This window comes from Neolamprologus multifasciatus, chromosome 12 (genome assembly GCF_963576455.1).
Source record: "Neolamprologus multifasciatus chromosome 12, fNeoMul1.2, whole genome shotgun sequence".
Taxonomy (NCBI): domain Eukaryota; kingdom Metazoa; phylum Chordata; class Actinopteri; order Cichliformes; family Cichlidae; genus Neolamprologus; species Neolamprologus multifasciatus.
Genome location: NC_140450.1, coordinates 16,385,888 through 16,404,407, shown reverse-complemented (window position 1 = coordinate 16,404,407; position 18,520 = coordinate 16,385,888). Strand labels below are relative to the sequence as shown.

The 18,520-nt window shown below is 40.4% G+C and overlaps 1 protein-coding gene across 3 annotated transcripts in view; it reads right to left on the bottom strand.

Annotated features, from left to right (window-relative positions):
• Positions 1-10,137: 10,137 nt before the first annotated feature.
• Positions 10,138-18,520, bottom strand: part of ntrk2a (neurotrophic tyrosine kinase, receptor, type 2a) — a 110,934-nt gene continuing 102,551 nt past the window's right edge. For all 3 annotated transcript variants that reach the window (XM_085179389.1, XM_085179390.1, XM_085179391.1), the window contains exons 19-20: positions 17,516-17,674; positions 10,138-15,146 (exon numbers count right to left, since the gene is read on the bottom strand). In XM_085179389.1, coding sequence (XP_085035515.1) covers positions 14,961-15,146; positions 17,516-17,674 — 345 coding nt within the window. In that variant the 3' untranslated portion in view covers positions 10,138-14,960. The remainder of the gene's footprint in view (positions 15,147-17,515; positions 17,675-18,520) is intronic.

The window sequence follows — 18,520 nt, the reverse complement described above, 5'->3', positions numbered from 1 at the left end:
AAGTTAGTAACTGAGTCAATTTCTGAGTTGATGAACCCCCACCTTTTCAGTTTGAATGGCACTGTGATTTTGTGAGTGAAGTAGCACTTTTGGCACCAAGTACAGTCTTCTCATATTGCTCCTGTGTTCTGCAGTTCTTTTTAAATAGTAAATTATAGTAAGAAGAAAATGAACAAAATTCTTTACATTTACATTATAGGCCATTCATCACATTGTTATTTCTGAGAAAACAAATGAAGTGGAAGTGGTACCATCGGAGAACAGTGTATGTGGCCACCAAACAAAGTGGATGTTGTTAAAGCAACAAAGAGCCAGGAAAAACCTGGAGCAGGCTGGAAAACATATATGTTCCAAGTTATATTCACATCAAGTAAGTACAATTGTGAGACTAGTCTTTGGTAACTGTGTATATAGGCAAAAGTAAACACAAACAAATACAAATACAGTATTCCTGTGGCAAGAAAGTATCAGTCAAATTATTTAAATATAACCAGTTGTATTTTGTGCATGTGAATATCACAAAATTAACCATTAAGTACTTGTTATTTTGTAGATGATTATAATGAGGTGAGGCTAAAGCTTCCAGAAGCTGTTGAACACACTGACCTTGGGACAGATGGGGATGATTCTCCAATTAAATCCAAAAGGAGAAGAATGTAAGTTGTAATGTTATACATATATTTTACATGCCTGAAATTATGTGCATTTTCAATTTTAATAACATCAAGTATGTAATTAGACCCAAGAGCATCCTCTTCCCTGATGAAGATGAAGATGAGATGGCACATGTCTTTCCAAAACCCAAGCCATGGAAGAAGTAAGACGTTTGAATTGTTTATTTGGGTTTAATCTTCTGCTACTGGTCTGTAAAATGTTAATCCAGTATTTGTTATATCATTGCAGACTAGCCGAACTGCATAGTGCTCCAAATATTCTTTATTCATTTGGCCCCGAAACCCAAGCAAATGATACAAGGGAGAAAGCTGTCTTAACAGCAAAACCACGGTAACCCCTACTGTTAATTTGAATTTGATTATCTATTCATTTATCAGAATTTTTTTTGGTGGCGTGGGCGTGGTCTCTGTCCCGCTGCAGAGGAGGGGCGGCACAGTGAGCTCCCCGGGCGGCACGGAGGCGGTGTGAACAGGTGTGCTGGGGACGCCTGATTGATTGTGACTCTTTTTATGTTGCAGTGACAGTTGAGGAGGGCTGGTGAGCGGACGTGACAGCCGAGCGGGAGTGCCCGTGTCCCGAGCGTGTGGCGAAACCACAGTGAACTGTTATAATAAAAATAAACGTGCTGTCACCAAACCATGTGCTCTTGTGTATGTACGGCGGGGTCCACCTTCACATTTTTGAATTACATCGATCTGTTTCTTTGCATAGAAGATGGACTGTCCACTTTAAGTTTTTATTCATTCCTTATTCCTTAAGAACTTATTCCATTTGGAAAAACACCAACAAAAGAATCCAATACAAGTGCACAATACAAAAGTACAAAATAAATAATATCTAATGCTGATCATGGTACTTGCAGAGTACACCATACTCCTGAGCTGGACCAGACTGACCATACAACCCCCAGCCAGAGAGACCGTGCATCTCTCAGCCACTGCCAGAGAATGAGAAGGAAGGATCTGTGAAAGTGAAACTTTTTTGATTTGTGTTCCAGTGGGTTTTATGTGTGTGTGTATTCAATTTGATAAAGTTTTTTTTTTTTTTAACAATATTTTAATGTTGGAACAATGTTGCTTTCCAAAATGTTTACTTTTGCACAATTTATGTTCCAGCAGCAGTATTATTTGATATATTGTTAATTATAAATTATATGAATTATTCCATTTAAAAATAAATATTTGTATAACTGAATCATCTTCGTTGAGACATTTTTAATCTGTGCTAAATATGGCACATGTTGTTATTACATGGCTTGATTAAGGTACACATTGGGCTGACATCTGGGGCCAGAGCTGAAACTGTTCTGGGCCAGCACAGGACCACCAGTGTGTCCGCAACTGGCCTCGTGCTGTCCCATGTGTGGGTCACCTCTGGCAAACCAGTTCTGGGCCACCAAAGGGCCGTCATTCTTTGCGGTATGTGGGCCATGTGTAAGCACATTGTGTGGGCCAGATCTGGGCCATACCAATTTTGCTATGTGGGATGTTGGTAAAAATATAAGCACTCAGGGGATCAGCTCCTTTTTTCCCTCGAGCAGAAGAAAATAAATTTTCACTTGAAAGCAAAATAACATTTGAAAATAACAATGCTTAATTAAAACTTGCTCACTCTTCTTTGTAATGCTATTTACAGCAGAGAACACTTATAAATCAGTCACACAGAAACAGACGTTTGAGTGGGACCGCATGAACACTCCTCCCTGCTGTGGTGGTGATGTCACCATGCAGGTGCAGCAGCGAGGGATTAACCACTAATGAGAGCTTGTCATTGCTTTAAAAATATCTAATTGGTCCACGTCATTACAAAGCAGTGTTGGCATGTCTCGTCTTTGTCGCCACTGCACTATTGTTCTGTGTGTTTTCTCTCAAAGCCCACATTTCTGCAATAATGATAGATTTCCTCCAAGCAACAGTTGCTCTTTTGTTCTGGGATGAGGCCGCTGTTAATGGCATAGTATTAAGGTACAGCCTGTCTAGTTAGTTACAGCATTACTGAGGCTTTGATGTACAGCATAAGACTCTAAGCCCTAGCTTGGCTAGCGTTTAACTTTAGCTTCAAAACTGAGAAAAGAGGAAGAAGATGTTGTGTTTGTGTGGTTTTAGTCACTCAGCTCTAGTGACACATGACCTTTACATGTGTCATCACTCATTTGACAGATTTTGTCAGACTTTGAACTCAATGCAGATGTTTTTGGGAACAATTTTCAAGTCGTTTGTTTATGTCTTGTTTTCAAAACATCATTTCCTCCCCCGAGGCCCTGCCGTCAAGAAGCTGTTTAACTCTCTCGGTGACCTCGCCCCCAGAGATGTGCGAGTCATCCACCTCATCCCCAGACTCTGCTTCCTGTGCAGAACACGTGTTAGTAGAATTAAGGAGATCCTCAAAGTATTCCTTCCATCACCTGGCTATATCCTCAGCTGAAGTCAGCAGCAACACACCTGTACTATACACCATGTGAGTAGAGCACCGCGTTCTTCCTGCCGAGTCACCTGATGGTTAGACAGAATCACTTTGAGGCAGATCAAAAGTCTTTTTTCATGGCCTCACTGATCTCCATCCATGCCTGAGTTTTTGCTTCAGCTACTGCCTAAGCTGCACTCTGCTTGGCCTGCTAGTGCTCATCAGTTGCCTCCGAAGTCCCACAGGCTAACCAAGCTTGATAGGACTTCTTCAGCTTGACTGCTCCCTTAACCTTCAGTATCCACCTTCTGGTTAGGGTGTTACCAACATGGCAGGCACCAACCACCTTGCAGATGCAGGTCCATGCAGCAGCCTCAGCAATGGATGTGCAGGACATATTCCATTTGGAGTCAATCTCCCCTGTTTTATAGCAAATTTCATTATTTCTGCCATTACTGGATAAATAAATTCATGAGATTTAGACACAAACTCTGCTTTAATGTTTCCCAGTTTATCATTTTCTAATCTAATCTGATATCAGTCTTTACTGAGAAATAATGGCTCGTTTACAGCCCAGCAGAGAATTTTTAACTGAGTTACAGTTAATAGCCAAAATTCAGTAATAGTAACTGTATTGCCATAATAAGCCTTTGGTCCATAATGTTTGTTTTCCCAGAGTGCTTCAAAGACACAGCTGTGATTCTGGAGCCTCTTGCTCCTCCTGACTGAACCACCTGCGAGCCATCAGCCTGCAGCCTAATCAACCACTGTCCAAAAGGACCAGCATCAGATTAGCTTACTCAGCATGGCAAGCAGACCAGTTTGCTTATGCTTTCTCATGCTAATCATTCTGTGTGTAGTTAATCCTTGCTCATGCATTTCTCCTGACCATAGCATGGATATGTAGTCTTTAATTAAACATAGGTTTTATGGGTAAAGGGAAACATGTTATAATAAATGTCTGTTGTTATAGAGCTATTTGCATGTTGGTCATCTAGATTTTAAACATTTCAACATAGTGTTGAAGGGATGAGACAGGAATACAGGTTGCCACTATGAATAGAAACAAATTGGATCCTGATGGGATGAGCTGGGAAATGACAGGAGCTGACCTCTGAGAATGATTGAGCTAATTTTCAGTGGAAAACATGTCGAGGTTCAGACTTTGAATTTTCTGACAACTGTAGCTATCAAAATGATATTTGATATAATTGAATATCAATTTGAGCCCATTTCAAAATTAAATATTTCAAACACAATTGTCTGCAGATGCATTTAAAAAGTTACTTTAAAATTCAGGGTTTTTCCTTCAGACTCCACTAACTCTTTTAAAAACAGCTTCAGACATTTTCATACAGAAAAAAGCTTTTAATTCATTTGTTGTTTTATGTATTATTCTGTTGCTTTACCTTGTTTTATATTATGATTTTATTTCTTATTTTACTGTTAAGCACTGTAATTTTAATCTGTAAAAAGTGCTTCATGAATACATTTTACTTACTTACTGAATGATAATATCAGTATCACTGCCCCATCATTAAAACAAGAGCAGACCAGAGGCTATAATTGCTATAATTGCAACCCCCGTGGCATTAAAAGTTGGGAGAGGTAAAAAAAAGAAATTTAAAACATTATAAAATCGGATAACTTGCAAATCCTATAAGGTCAAAAGCCACAAAGGGGACAGAGATAAATGGCTCTGTTCACTTAGATCTATATCTCTAATATGGATGCTTGTCAGGGAAAGTTAGAGGTCTCAAAAAACTCTTAGATTCTTCAGATACCTTCTCGCTATCTGTGCACCAACTCTCATGGTGACCTCTTGGACTGGTGTTGCCACTTTTCACAGCACTAATTGGTGGTGCTTATTTTACTAGCACTGATCTGCTGTGTCAAACAAAGTTTCTGCGTTGCTCTTCATTCAGTTGAAGAGCAACGCAAGAGTAACTGCACTTACTCTGTTTTGTTTATGTTTCTCATTTATTTGTTATCAATATTTATTCTTTGTTCACACATCATGTCAAGTATGTCTTGACATGCTGAAAGTGGGATCTCTGCCAGTGCAGCCTTGGCAAGATGTCTGTTCTATAATGAGATTTTGTAGGAGTACATCGGCTTTTCTAATAAGATATGTTGCTTTTACACGCAGAAGTTTTGAGTGCTTTACACTGATAAATACTACTTTACATCCAATCAAATGTAATTAGGATTATGATAATGACGTCTGCTTCTTCTTTTGATTGATCCCTTTGAGGGTTGCTGTGTTCCCAGCATCCTCTGCTCAAAAATGTGTTTATCACTCTCTTAAATAGTTCACCTTCACAGTGCAGAACACGTTTATTACTGGAAAGTGAATTCTTCTGCCGAAGGTCTGAGCTTTGTCTGTAATGCTGTCATAAAGCTGTGAGGAACAAGGTACCGTATAGTGACAGGTTCATGTGAGAAATGGTTATAATGATCAATTTTCTAGTGGTGATTAATACACATTTGTACAATAAAGACAGACATCACATAGCAGTTCTTTTGAGTTTCCCCATAATGAATGTCACAAGATTTTTTCTGGCCATGCTTAAAGCAAAATCTTTTTTCACTTGATCACTTGATCAATAAACAATTAATGCTACACATGCTATGTCCACATAAAAAAGAAAGAATAAAATATATGTAAAATATAAATTTTCAGAATTATGTCAAGTATATTGACAGGGCCAATAACAAAGATCTGCTCTTTGCATTTTTTAAATTTAATTTTTATGGCACAAAGTATGTTTTAAGACAAGACACGATAAGATAAGACTTGATTGATCCCACAACAGGGAAATTTTTGCGTCACCTCAGCTCAGGTACAGATATCAGAAGGAAATACAAAAATACAAATAAGTACAATCAATGAAAAAAAGTAAGATAATGCACTACATACAATGGTAGCATACACAGTATGTGATTATGGACATGGTTGGAAATATGGAAGACATAAACTATATAGCTTGATATAGCTACTGTACCACTACTATTCCTATTTATAACATGTACACACACACACACACACACACACACACACACACACACACATGTAAAAACAAACAAATGAAGAAAACAGCATGAATACATATAAATATATATAAAACACTATCTCCCCTAGAAGTGATTTAAGATTTACATCTATTACATTTAAACCTATTTGGCTAATTAAATATCTCTAGATTTAACCTGTGGAAAGGCCAGGTGAACTGGATTAGGAAAAATTAGCGATCCCAAAGGGAAAAAAAGTGAAGAAAAATGATGATTTGACAGGCAGTTAGCATTAGTTCAGTCCCAGTGAATGTGTCCTTGCGCTTTTGCCCCTTGTTATCTTAGCAATTTTGGAAAGTACAGTAGTAGCTGCACTGTGGTGCTCCCAGTGTCTGCCTAAGCTATTTATTTGAAATCCAAGCCATAAGATATCAACTAAATTAAAAATCTCTTAAAGCCAGACCCTTAAAGCTGTGACTCAGAGAGCTTAAAGTATCCTGGCTCTAGAGTGATCCAGCCAACAGTGGCTGCTGCTCCTGTTGTCTTGTTTGCTGATTCTGATTGTGAGGTGGTGGGGAGAGGGATTTGGCGTCTGTAGTGCTACAGGGTCATTTTAAAAATTCAGAAGCATTGCAGTACTTGGATACCTTGTAACAACATTTAGATGTGAGAAAATACGAGGTGCTGGCTATTTGGAGCCATCCCACTCTGCTAGCTGGTATCAACCCACTTACAGCAGGACGTGGATGTCGAAGGTGCTGACCCCATCAAACAGATATTTTATTCTGAGGAAAAGAAAAGGCAGTTGGAAGCTGAAGCTCGGTACATATTTAACAATGGTGCACACTGAGATGGCCCTGAACTTGTCTTTGAGTTATAAAGGTTCGAAAAGTTTGCTCAGAATCGTAGGCTGACTCAATGGAAGATCGTATTGATCAGGTTAGCATGTGGGTAAATTTGATCTTTTGAAAGGTTACTGGCAAGTGCCACTCACAAAAAGGGCATAGGGGATTTGGGCTTTTGGCAACACTTTCCAGTCTGTACTCATATGTAGTCAAGCCATTTGGGTTGTGGAGTGTTTGTGCCTTTTTTTCCCCCAGTGGCTAATAATCTGGGTGGTTTCCTGTCTGGTTGATTGGTTGGCATCATGAGCTCTCACCCTTTCATTGTGAGAGGTTACCAAGACTGCAGTAACATGCTTGGGAAGGTGTTGGATCCACCGTTCCTGGTTTTGGTTTATTTATTTTGCCCTGGACGACACTAGCATACACTTCTTGTGGTTCCCAGTTTCAAAATGAAAAGTGCAAGGCAGAATGACAGATACCCTCTCTCATGCAAGATTCTGTGGTTTTCTTGCTACAGGCTCAAGCTGCTGGGGGACTTCCCATGATGCAGTGAAGTTTTTGTTTTCCTTCCAGTGCATTAATTTGACACTAATGCATGGCCTTAACCTTTGTGCTCTCTTCTTTATTTTGCATCCTTTTTGGGGTTGTGGTCTCTTTACGCGCTCCACTTCTCTCTCCCCCCTGATCTCCAAACCAATCAGTCACTGACCCTTCCCACGCCTGGTTCTGCCGGAGGTCTCTTCCTGTTAAAAAGGAAGCTTTTCCTCTCCACTGTCACAAAGTTCTGCCTATAGGGGATTTCCTGATGACTGGGGTTCTCTCTCTAATATTGCAGGCTACTTACCTTGAATTGAACTCAACTTATCAATTAACTGCCAATACTAATGGTTTCATTCTTCAAAAAAAAAAAACACACGTATTACAGGATGAAGTTCTCATCTCACCTACTTTTCATTGGCTATGAGCCGGCCTGTGACATCAAGAAGTAAATGTGATTCTTTTATTTTACCAAAAGATTCCTCAAAACAGTGTTTTTAATCCAAAACATCACCTTTTACTGACATGGAGACCAGCCTATTGAATTTATGAATTGGTAGTACTTGATTTTTTTTCCCTTTTAGTGTAGTTAGTTACTCAAGGAAACTACTAACCTACTGATGTGGAATCTGCTCTTGTTATCTTTGTTAAGACCATAATTATTAAGGTTACGTGTGGCAGTTGATGTAATTAAAGCTCATTAAATGCCTTTTTAAAAATTTTAATCCCCTTTCTGTGTGTTTTCAGTGTGTGTGTAGACGAGCATGTGCACTCAACTCAAAGTATTTTCCAAAATGGCCACGGGGAGCCAGCCTAACAGACGCACAGCACACACACCGCTTGTTGTTTTCTATATTTTATTGTTTCAGTTAGTCGACACTAAAGAACCAGACATCCAGCCCTCGCCACCCCATCGTTTCACACCAGAGAACAATGCAGCCAACATCAAGCGCAACACACACACGCGTTACATAAACGTGTGTTGTCCACGATCATACAGAAGATGTCTTAAAGTCATCCTTACGACTCGACCTATGTGTGCTTGTATGAGTCCATTAATTAACAGTGTTATTTATGAGGTTCGGTTGCTGAACACAGAAATTCTCAACTACAAGCTGCTTTCTTTATACTCACAAAAACCTACAGTGGTCCATCTCAACACCTTGATTCTTTTCTTTTTCACCCGTTATGTTGTAGATTTGTGTTGGATTTACAGTGTCCTGCTACACGACCTGATTAGGGGAAGTTTTATCTGCTGTCACACAAATTCTTCTAGAGTCAAATGTATTCACTCAATGATTGCAGGTCGCACAAGTCCTGTGGCCCTAAATCAAGCCCAAATCATCACCTCTCCATCATCGTGCTTGACAGTTACTATGAGGTGTTTGTGTGCGGTTTTTGCCAAATATGGTGCTGTGCATTATGACCAAACAAGTCCAGCTTGGTCTGAGCTGTCCAAAGAGATGTTTTTTTTTTTGTTTAGATGCAATTGTGCAAACCTTAAGCATGCAAAGTTGCCATGTTCTTCTTAGAAAGAAGATGGTTTTTCCTATAACCATTCCAAACAAGTCTTTTTTTTTTTTTTTGTAGCATCATGAACTTTAACATTTAACATGCTAGCTGGGGCATGTATAGTCTAAGATGTAGCTTTTGGGCTTTTCTGTAGTTTCATAGTGTGACTTTACAGTGACTGTGTTGGGAATGCCACTCCTGGGAAGATTGTTGCATTGAGTACCTGAATGCTCCAGACTAGAAAAGCAGAAATACCTCTGCCTTTATAGACGTGCTCACACCTGCTGCTGATTAGTTAATCAACCTCATTTGATCAGCAGCACCTGGCTGTTGCTTACCCAGGCAGTATGCTAAGTCTAAGTATCTCCCACACACACAGTTCACACACACACTTACACTAAGGTGAATTTTTGCATTTCTTATTTCCTTCCCAACGACATTTTTATTAAAAGATAAATTGTAGACAGAGCTCTGTGTAAAAAGGAGATATTAATTCAGCTGTTGCCTAATTGCATCAGGGATTTAGGCACACGCTCCTGTCCAATTTGCTCGCACAATTTCCCGCAAAAGCCTTCGGCTTGCTTCTAATCTGCAAACCAAGGAAGTTTTTTTTCTCCCTTAAAAGAGGCTGGATTTATGTTGGGATTAATAGAACGAGAGAGATGAAGCATCACTCGGACACTCGAGCTCTATCACTCAATTCAATTGGGCATATTTTTCTGCTTTTCTTACACTGCCCTGAGCATGCCTGAGTACTTCTGAATTCATCTCTCTCTCTCTCACATACACATATATGTATAACATGTCCATATAATCACTTGCAGGAACTTTGATGTGACATAACACTTTTTATTAATTACACTATATCACAACAGACTGGTCCACCTTCAGAGAGAAGTCATATTATCACCATCATCACCATCATGAGTCACTATGGCCATTTTCACCACGCAACTGTATGACTGTACAAGTTCCCTCTGGTCTGTGTTTCTATGTGTGTTTGTGTGCCTGTATGTGTGTGTGAATTTAATGTGTGTGTGTGTGTGTGTGTGTGTGTGTGTTTGAACCAGCAGGGCACAGATGTGGACATCCAGACGTTTTCTTTCCAGTGCCAATAAAAAAAAACCCAAAACACTGCTTGCAAAGATAAAAGTTTGTGATCTCGATCAGACAGAACATCTCCAGCTTTAATAACATTGTGTGCTTTGCAATACACGTTTCTTACATTTTGAAGAGCATCTGTAGGCAAACAAGTAACATTTTAACACATCTTCCATACACATGTTGTCCACCATCCCATTTAAAAATTCTGACAATCCAAAAAAATCCTCTCTTTCTTCCACTCCTGCCACAATAGCAGTGGTTAAACCTTCCTGAACACAAGAAACAAACGGCACAGAACCCCAAAAATTATACCAAAAAAAAAAAAAAAAAAAAAAAAATTAAAAAATACTGCATATAGCAAATCACAGTTTTCTTCCTCAATGCTATTTTTTTCTATGCAGCAAAGCAGTTTTTGTGGTATTATGTTTTTCAGGGCGTACAGGCTCCAGAAGCATCCAAGCACAAAAGTAATCTCAGAGATGACCTTTAAGATGTTTTAGCTCTATTAGCTTAGACTGTGATGCCGGGCTTGTGAGAGAGAGAAGGGATTAAATGCGATACGGATCAAAGCATACTCAAAGTTGCGATGTGTATCTACTGTATGAGATATATGCTTTGGTCCACTGAGTCACGTGGTTTAGCCCAAACTCAGCACAAACTACGTAAAAGTGAGGAGAACCAATAAAGGAAAATATCAGTTACTATTGCTGATATACCTGTGTGAAAACCAGGCTTTAGTAAGTTGCGTAGAGAAGAAGGCTGATTTTGGAGTCATAAATAAAGCAATTGACTGATTCCATAAATCTTAGCTGCCATAATACACACCACAGTCCTACACGACTGGGGAAAGCCATTTATCATGAATTGGTGAACAGCGACAACAAATCAATCGGTGATTCTCGTCTTGAATCTCATTGCATTTGAACTTGAGTCTAAAACCCAGCCTCCAGATCCCTCCTGACTCACTCTGGCATCAATCAGCCTTCTTCACACACACACACACACACACACACACACACACACACACACACACACACACACACACACACACACACACACAGACACAAACACACACACACAGACACGCACGCAAACACCCCCCGAGAGAATGAGCAAGCATCACTCTGAATCCCGGGGGCTGCTGTATGTCATCTTGTGTATTTGTGAGTCCAGTGCAGCTTCCCATTTCTCTGCCCTCTACTTTGAAAACAAAGGAAGAAAATAGTACAATCTAGATACCGACACAGTCCGGGACACAGTAGTTAGCGATGCTTATTTCTTTCAGCAGCTTATTCACATTTGTACATTTGTATTTTTGTTCATTCCTCTTGCTGTTATTTCATTTGACAAAAAAAAGAAAGAAAGAACGAAAGAAAGAAAGAAAGAAAAAAGGAAAAGTAGCACTTCTAAAGACCAAAGTTTAAGACTATCACATACAGTATAGGCAGCATAGAAGAGGAAAGTTGGTTGAATAGTCTATTTTACAGTAGGTCACTTGAATAAGAGAGAGAAAGAAGTCTGTGATTGTCAGTCCCTCCTCGTCTGAGGTGTCTGGTCATACAGCAGTTGTTGTTTTTCCCTTTACTTTTTTATCGTCTCCCCTTTGCTGAAATCTCTGTGATGTGAGGCATCAATGCGAAGAAACAGAGTCGATCTTTGCTGACCAGTCTTCATCTTAGCAAACACCTCTCTCACAGCCTCTTCCTCTCACAGCAACTATCAAAACATCACCGCTGTCCAACTTGACACAGTTCATTACTTTGTTAAAAAAAGAAAGAAAAGGAAACACAGCGGGTACGTGCACACACGGTGCAGCCAGCTGAACTTGTTTCTTCAACGTACGCTACTCTTTTGACACCAGAGGCGTTCTCATACGCGCTGCATTGGGTTCTCACAGTTAGTTTTTTTTTCTTATTATTTCCAGCTCACACACAGGCCCTCGCACACCGTGCCCTGTGTTATTGCACAGAGTTATTGTGTGGCAAGTTTTTGAACGTGTTTGCGAGTGTGCTCACTCAGTGCAAACTCTACTTGACTGTACAGCAGGGATGGATTCTGAGAGCCTTGTTAGTGCGTACTGTCAATGCTTCTTCCATTAAGCCTCACACTTAGCGCTGACAGGTGACAATAATTTAGCAATATGTCGAGCTAAATCTAGAAAAGTGACGGACTGACGAAACATCCATCCCTGTTGTGCAGCGGGCTGCACGAAGAGGACAGGCATAGTAACTGTTTAGAGGGAGCCTGACATAAAAAATACATATACACTCAAGATTATCTTGCTAAAATGTAACCAACTAAACCAGTGTTCAACTTCAGTCAAGTTGTAGTTGCAAAAGGCAACTTCAGTTATAGAAAGAAATGTACAAAATGCTTCTTAATTTATAAATAATAATACTAGAAATCAATAAAATCAACATTTTCAAAATCCACAAACACCAATACCATCAAGTGCTGTTGTTAATAAACAAGAAGACATCGAATTAAAAATGGCTGTAAGTGAAACCGCAGTGATTATGACTGTTTTTCTTTTTTTTTTTAGTTTTTTTTTGTACCTCATATATCTGTAAAGGATAAATATGCCCCAGTAAAATGCAAAAAAACAAACACAGAATGTGTCTCCTTGCATGCACGAGATGCTGTATATACAGTGCGTCTGTAAGCTTTCAGATATGTGAGCTGTACTGTAAGTGAGTGAAGTGGTTCTCAATAATGGGCATGTGTGGTACATTATTGAGTTTATTTTCGGTTTAAGCTGTTGGTGGACTGCCAGTAAAATGTGTGTGGGGAAGTGTGCATGTGTGTAAAATGTGGTTGAGGGCAGCTGTGGGAATGTGAGGAGAGCGTGAAGTTGAAGTTGTGGCTTACAGAACATCTGCAGGCTACAGTAATGAGGGATGTTCGCGCTCACCTTCTCCCCGGGGACATTTACACCTCTCTTTCCGCCACTCTCTCCCTCCGCCTTTCCACTTAACTGTCTACTCTTCCTCCTTCATCTTTCTCCACATGACCCATCCGTACCGTCACACTCCCATCGTCTTCTCTTTTCTACCCCATTGCTTCCGATCTGAACTCTCTCCCGTCCTCTCCATTTCTTCCCACCATGCATTATTACCTCTCCTCCCATTTCTCCCCTCTGCTGCTCCTCATTCCGGGCCCCTTACTTTTGTTTTCTTCTCCTTCACCTCTTCTATCCTCTCCATCCTTCCACCCTTGCTTCTCGGCCGTAAAACAATAAGTCTTGAATGTCTGTGAGGAGACTGTGCTAATGGAGCCCATTAGGCTGTAATGAAATATACATTACACCATTACAGAGCACGAGGCCTGGCTAAAGCACTGCACCGCTCAAATAATAAAACATGCACAATTCAATTTCCTTCTTGGACAGTTTTGAGTGACTTTCAGTGTGTGTGTGTGTGTGTGTGTGTGTGTGAGGATGTGGAGATGGAAGTATGACGGGATAAAGTATACACTGTGTGTGTGTGTGTGTTCTCGTGTGCATCCCCTGTAGCGCAGATGTGGTTTTCAAGGATGTCTAAGTGCTGAGAGCTTTGATGATTTAATATGGGTTGACCAAATGAACCACACCTTCTACAATGCCGCCACCCACACATCTGACCGTCATCTGACCACTCAAACCCAGAGCCTCCCCAGGCAACCTTTACACCTCCCTCCCCGACGCCATGATCTTGCGATTGTTGGACAGCTGTGGACAAATGAATCAATTGACCTCTGACATGAGCGCTTGACATCACAAGGTGAAGCATCTGTCACTTTAGGGGGTTGGGGGAGTAGTCCTCATGTTACCCTGTGCTGTATGACAGTGCAGCACAGGCCTGGGTAAAACAACAGAACAAGAGTGGATAATGAGCAGATAATGTAGATCAGACACTTTTTTTTTTACATTTGTATTACTCACGATTAAATATCGCACAATTCCTCCGCCATACTCCTGAATTATTCCGTCACCACAGCAGTTCAGATCAGCCTCAGCTGCCGCTGTTTTGGGGTATTTTTGCATCAGCAAAATTGGCTGACCAGAAATGATCTTTTCATCACATCTCTTAATTTTGTGTGACAGGAAAGCAGATTCTGTTTACTGTTTTTTTTCTCCAGTCATTATTTGGTCACACGCAATTTACTGTATGTGTACCAACGTGTTAATCATTGCCTGTGTAGTCTTGTTGGATGAATGCAGACATTAATACTGATATGCATTTGTGAGAGACAGACAAAAATACAGACAAACCGACAGGGTGGGTGGGGAAAACACAGTGTCTTTATGGCTCGACATCTCTCAGAGCCATTTCCTTCGCCAGTCTCATATTTACATGCAAAAGATCGAAGCTTCCGGAAATCCTCCCCTCGCCACGTCTCCTCGAAATTTGCGGATGTTCAAACGAGTCCCGTTGTCCAACAGGCAGCAGGGAATGAGTCATTTAAAAGTCCTTTAAATTAGGTTTCATCAGTTTAGCCCCAGTCAGTTTAAAGCATTTGAAAATAAGTGAGATGCTGTTGTTTTTTTTTGTTTTTCTTTTTACTCCAAAGTTAAATTACTCTTAAATGTCTCTTCGGTAAGGAAGGGGGATGGAAATGCATAAAGGAGAGGACATCGGCAGGGAAGAAAGAGGCGATCGGGGATCAGTTGAGGAATTTTTTGATTGCCTTTGAGAGTTTAATAATAGCTTCACATCCTGTACAGCGACGCCTTGCACACACGCACACCTGCATCAGCTTCGCACGCTGCAGCTCGCACACACATGCACGCAACCACAAATATGCATTCACGTTCACATTCAGCGACCATCCCCACATAAATGCACACATGTCGCACACACACAGCTAAAACCCTTCTTCAGCCTCCTCCTGCGTTCAGCCCAGTATATCCAGGTACACAGGCGAGGCCTTGGCCAGGTTGAGGAGCAGACTGTGGATTTCTTTAATGTTGAGACGCATGTGTGGCTCTCTCTGCCAGCAGCCCAGCATCAGGTCATACACTTCTTTAGGACAGGTCCTAGGGCGCTGCAGCACCCTGCCCTGGGTTATACACTCTATCACCTACAGAGCGAAAGAAAGACAAGCATCAAGTTAATTGTGAGAAGAAGCCCCGTCCCATTTAGTAAAGAACAAAGCAGAAAAAATAAATTCAGTGTTCAAACTCCAGTTAAGATGATGGAGCATCTGCTCTGCCAAGTGAAAATGTCACAGTGAATAAATTATTTACTGAACTCAAGAAATAATATGCCAGAGAAGTCTTCAAGACAAAGTCTGCAATTTCTCTACACCAGCGTGAGGGGAAAGTCAGATTTACAACATGCATGTGTAAAAACACCAACTCATTAGATGCACCTTGCTTTTACCTTCAGAACTGCTTTAATTGTTCATGGCACAGATTCAACAAGGTGCTGTAAACATTCCTCAAAGAGTTTGGTCCATTTTGACATGACAGCATCACACAGTTGCTTCAGAGTTGTCAGCTGCACAATCATGAAGTGAATCCGCTGTTCTAGCGCATCTCAAAGTTGATCTATTGGATTGTGATCTGGTGACTGTGGAGGTCAGTGATACCAAGGGTACAATGAACCCACTGTCGAGTTCAAGGAAGCAGTTTGAGATGATCTGAGCTTTATGACATGATGTGTTATCTGCTGGGAGCAGCAGGCAGAAGATCAGCACATTGTGATCATAAACGGATGGACAGGGTCAGCAACGATACTCAGTCAGGCTGTGGTGTTTATACGATGTTAAGGTGCCGAAAGTGTGCCAACAAATTATCCTCCACACCCTTACCCGACAAGCAGCAGCCTAAATTATTGATACAAAGGGTATTTCCATGCTTTCATGTAGTTTGCACCAAATCGAGCTTCATCAGACAAGCAGCATTTTTCCAATTTTGTATTGCCCAATTTTAGTGAGTCTATGTGAATTGTAGCCTCAGTTTCCTGCTCTTAGCTGACACAGCCGGTGGGGTCTTTTACTGCTATAGCCCGTCTGTTTCATGGTTCAATGTGTTGTGTTGTGTGAGGCCTCTTCTGCATACTTTAGTTGTAATGAGAATTTACTTGAGTTGTTAGCATTCTGGCCATTCTGCTCCAACCTTTGGCATTAACGGTGCTGCTCACTTGGTTTTCTATTTGATCACTTAGAAAAATTCCAGTGGATCAGCAGTTGTGATGCTTGTGATGCAGTTTGAACTTCATCTTGACCATGACTACATGCCAAAATGCATTGAGCTGCAGTGGCCGACTGGCTGATTAGATATTTACATTAACAAGCCCATAAATAAGTGTACCTAACAAAGTGTCAGGTGATTGTACTGTTTGTAGTCAGCACAGGCAGTATTTCAATATCTAAAATTACAAAGGACCCAATCAAAACTTTAAATCCTGTGTAAAAGATATGTGAGCATCACATTTCATTCACGATGCGAGTGAGCTGTGGTACCACAGAGGATAGACAGACATAAAGGGTAAAAGAAGACAGTGAAAGGGCTAAAGGTTAATTTTTTGGATGTAACCAGAGTTAAGGGCTCTCCCAGGGTTCATGCTGGTAAGGCTAAGGTTAAGGCAAGGGGTTGAAGGCTGTGACACTGCTGTGTTTTCCGGAAAATTGATTCGAATTCTGGGCTAGGTTGATTTTCTTTGTGTGAGGGAGTTGCTGTTGTTTCCACAATCTGATTGAATTTGAGCAAGTAGATTAATAGATAGACAATTCAGCCTTATTTACATTTTCCACAGCTTTCTGATAGATGCAGTTGTCAATTCTGGAAATTTAAAACATATTATGTTATTTAGTAAAAGTCTATATTACCACATGTGGCTTTAAGATACTGCCATTTACTTCCAACTTCATTATACGGTAAGTAAGAGGAATCAAGAAAATACTCTTAATATCTAAAAAATATAAAAGGCGCGATGTCTAACAACTGCTACACTTCTGCTAGACTCTGAGCAAAGCAGGAAAAAGAAACGGCCCCGGCAGATTTTTCATCTGGGTTTTGTTTCTCTTTCTTTCGAGTAGCTTGCTCCATGTCATAAAGTCATTCTTGTTGAGTTTCTGTGAGCGAGGAGATGACGCAGAACAAAAGACTCACTCAGTGTATACCTATGAGAAACATGCACACAAAACGGATCAAATATTTAGTCTTACTTTTACTGAAGGGCTGTTTCATCATATCTCGGGGCTGCAACATCTTGTTCAGCATCACTTATTAAAAAGAAGGTGCTTCCAAGGCAACTTTTACAGAACTTTTGTTACTTTAACTTTAATGCTGGAATTACCAGGACTTGGTGATCACTCAACAAATTTAAAAACACTGCAAAAAGTATGTTAATTATTAAGCCAGGTCGTTTATATAATTGTGACTCACAAACGTCTTCGTGCACCTGCAGAAGAAACTATTGCACTTATAATAAAAGTTTGTATACCTCATTATTGGAGAGCTGGTACCAGGGTTGTTTTCCATAGGTGAAGATCTCCCAGAGAACAACTCCGAGACTCCAAACATCGCTTTCTGTTGTGAACTTCCTGTACATGATGCTTTCAGGAGGCATCCAGCGGATGGGCAGCATGGTATGACCTCCAACCTTTGAAAGCACACACACAGAGACACAGTTACACACAGAAAGTATGAAGTACGGTCGGATTGTGAAAGCTGAGAAGCATCTTATATTCTGTTTCCCCGCCCTGCATCAAGGAATAAAATGTCTGCTGTTTGCCAGAAAATATCTGACATTACCTTAAATTTAAGTTCAAAAATACCAATAAATAATATTACTTAATATAGGCTGGCTTCTCTACTTGTCGATGAACACTCCACTCCAACTGCATTGTACTCACAACCCATTGCCCCCAAAAGACCTTTACCATCAACACAAATAATGGCATCATCCATTTCAAAGAATGGAATAAAATCCTTCTTGTGATGCCTATAAAAAGAAAATTTGGTTCCTGGAGCCAGGGGGGCTTTCTCACTGAATCTAGACCCAAACAAGTCAGACGCTTCCTTTGGCAGATACAAATCTTACATTAACTCATTTAACTCTGGCTGAGATAATAAAGCATTGGACGTTCAAAGTCTTCATTACTAAAATGTCATAAATCTGGAGACGAAACATCATCAGACTCATTCATCTGAATGTGGTACATGACTTGTTGCTTATGGCAGGTTAGTGTAACAGATTTATTTTTGAACTTTATCCAAAAATATTAATCAGAGTGATTCTATGGCTTCATCCGTACCACTAGAATCCCAAAACCCAAGCTCATTCTCTTTCCCTTTAGTATCAGGAATTTTCAGAACACACCCAGTAAACTGAATGAGGTGCCCTTAGCTTGTTTTGGTCACCCAATTTCATACCAAAATAAGCAGAACATGCCTTTTTCACACAATCTGTAATTTTCTGTCATTGCAGTGCAACAATCGAGAATTG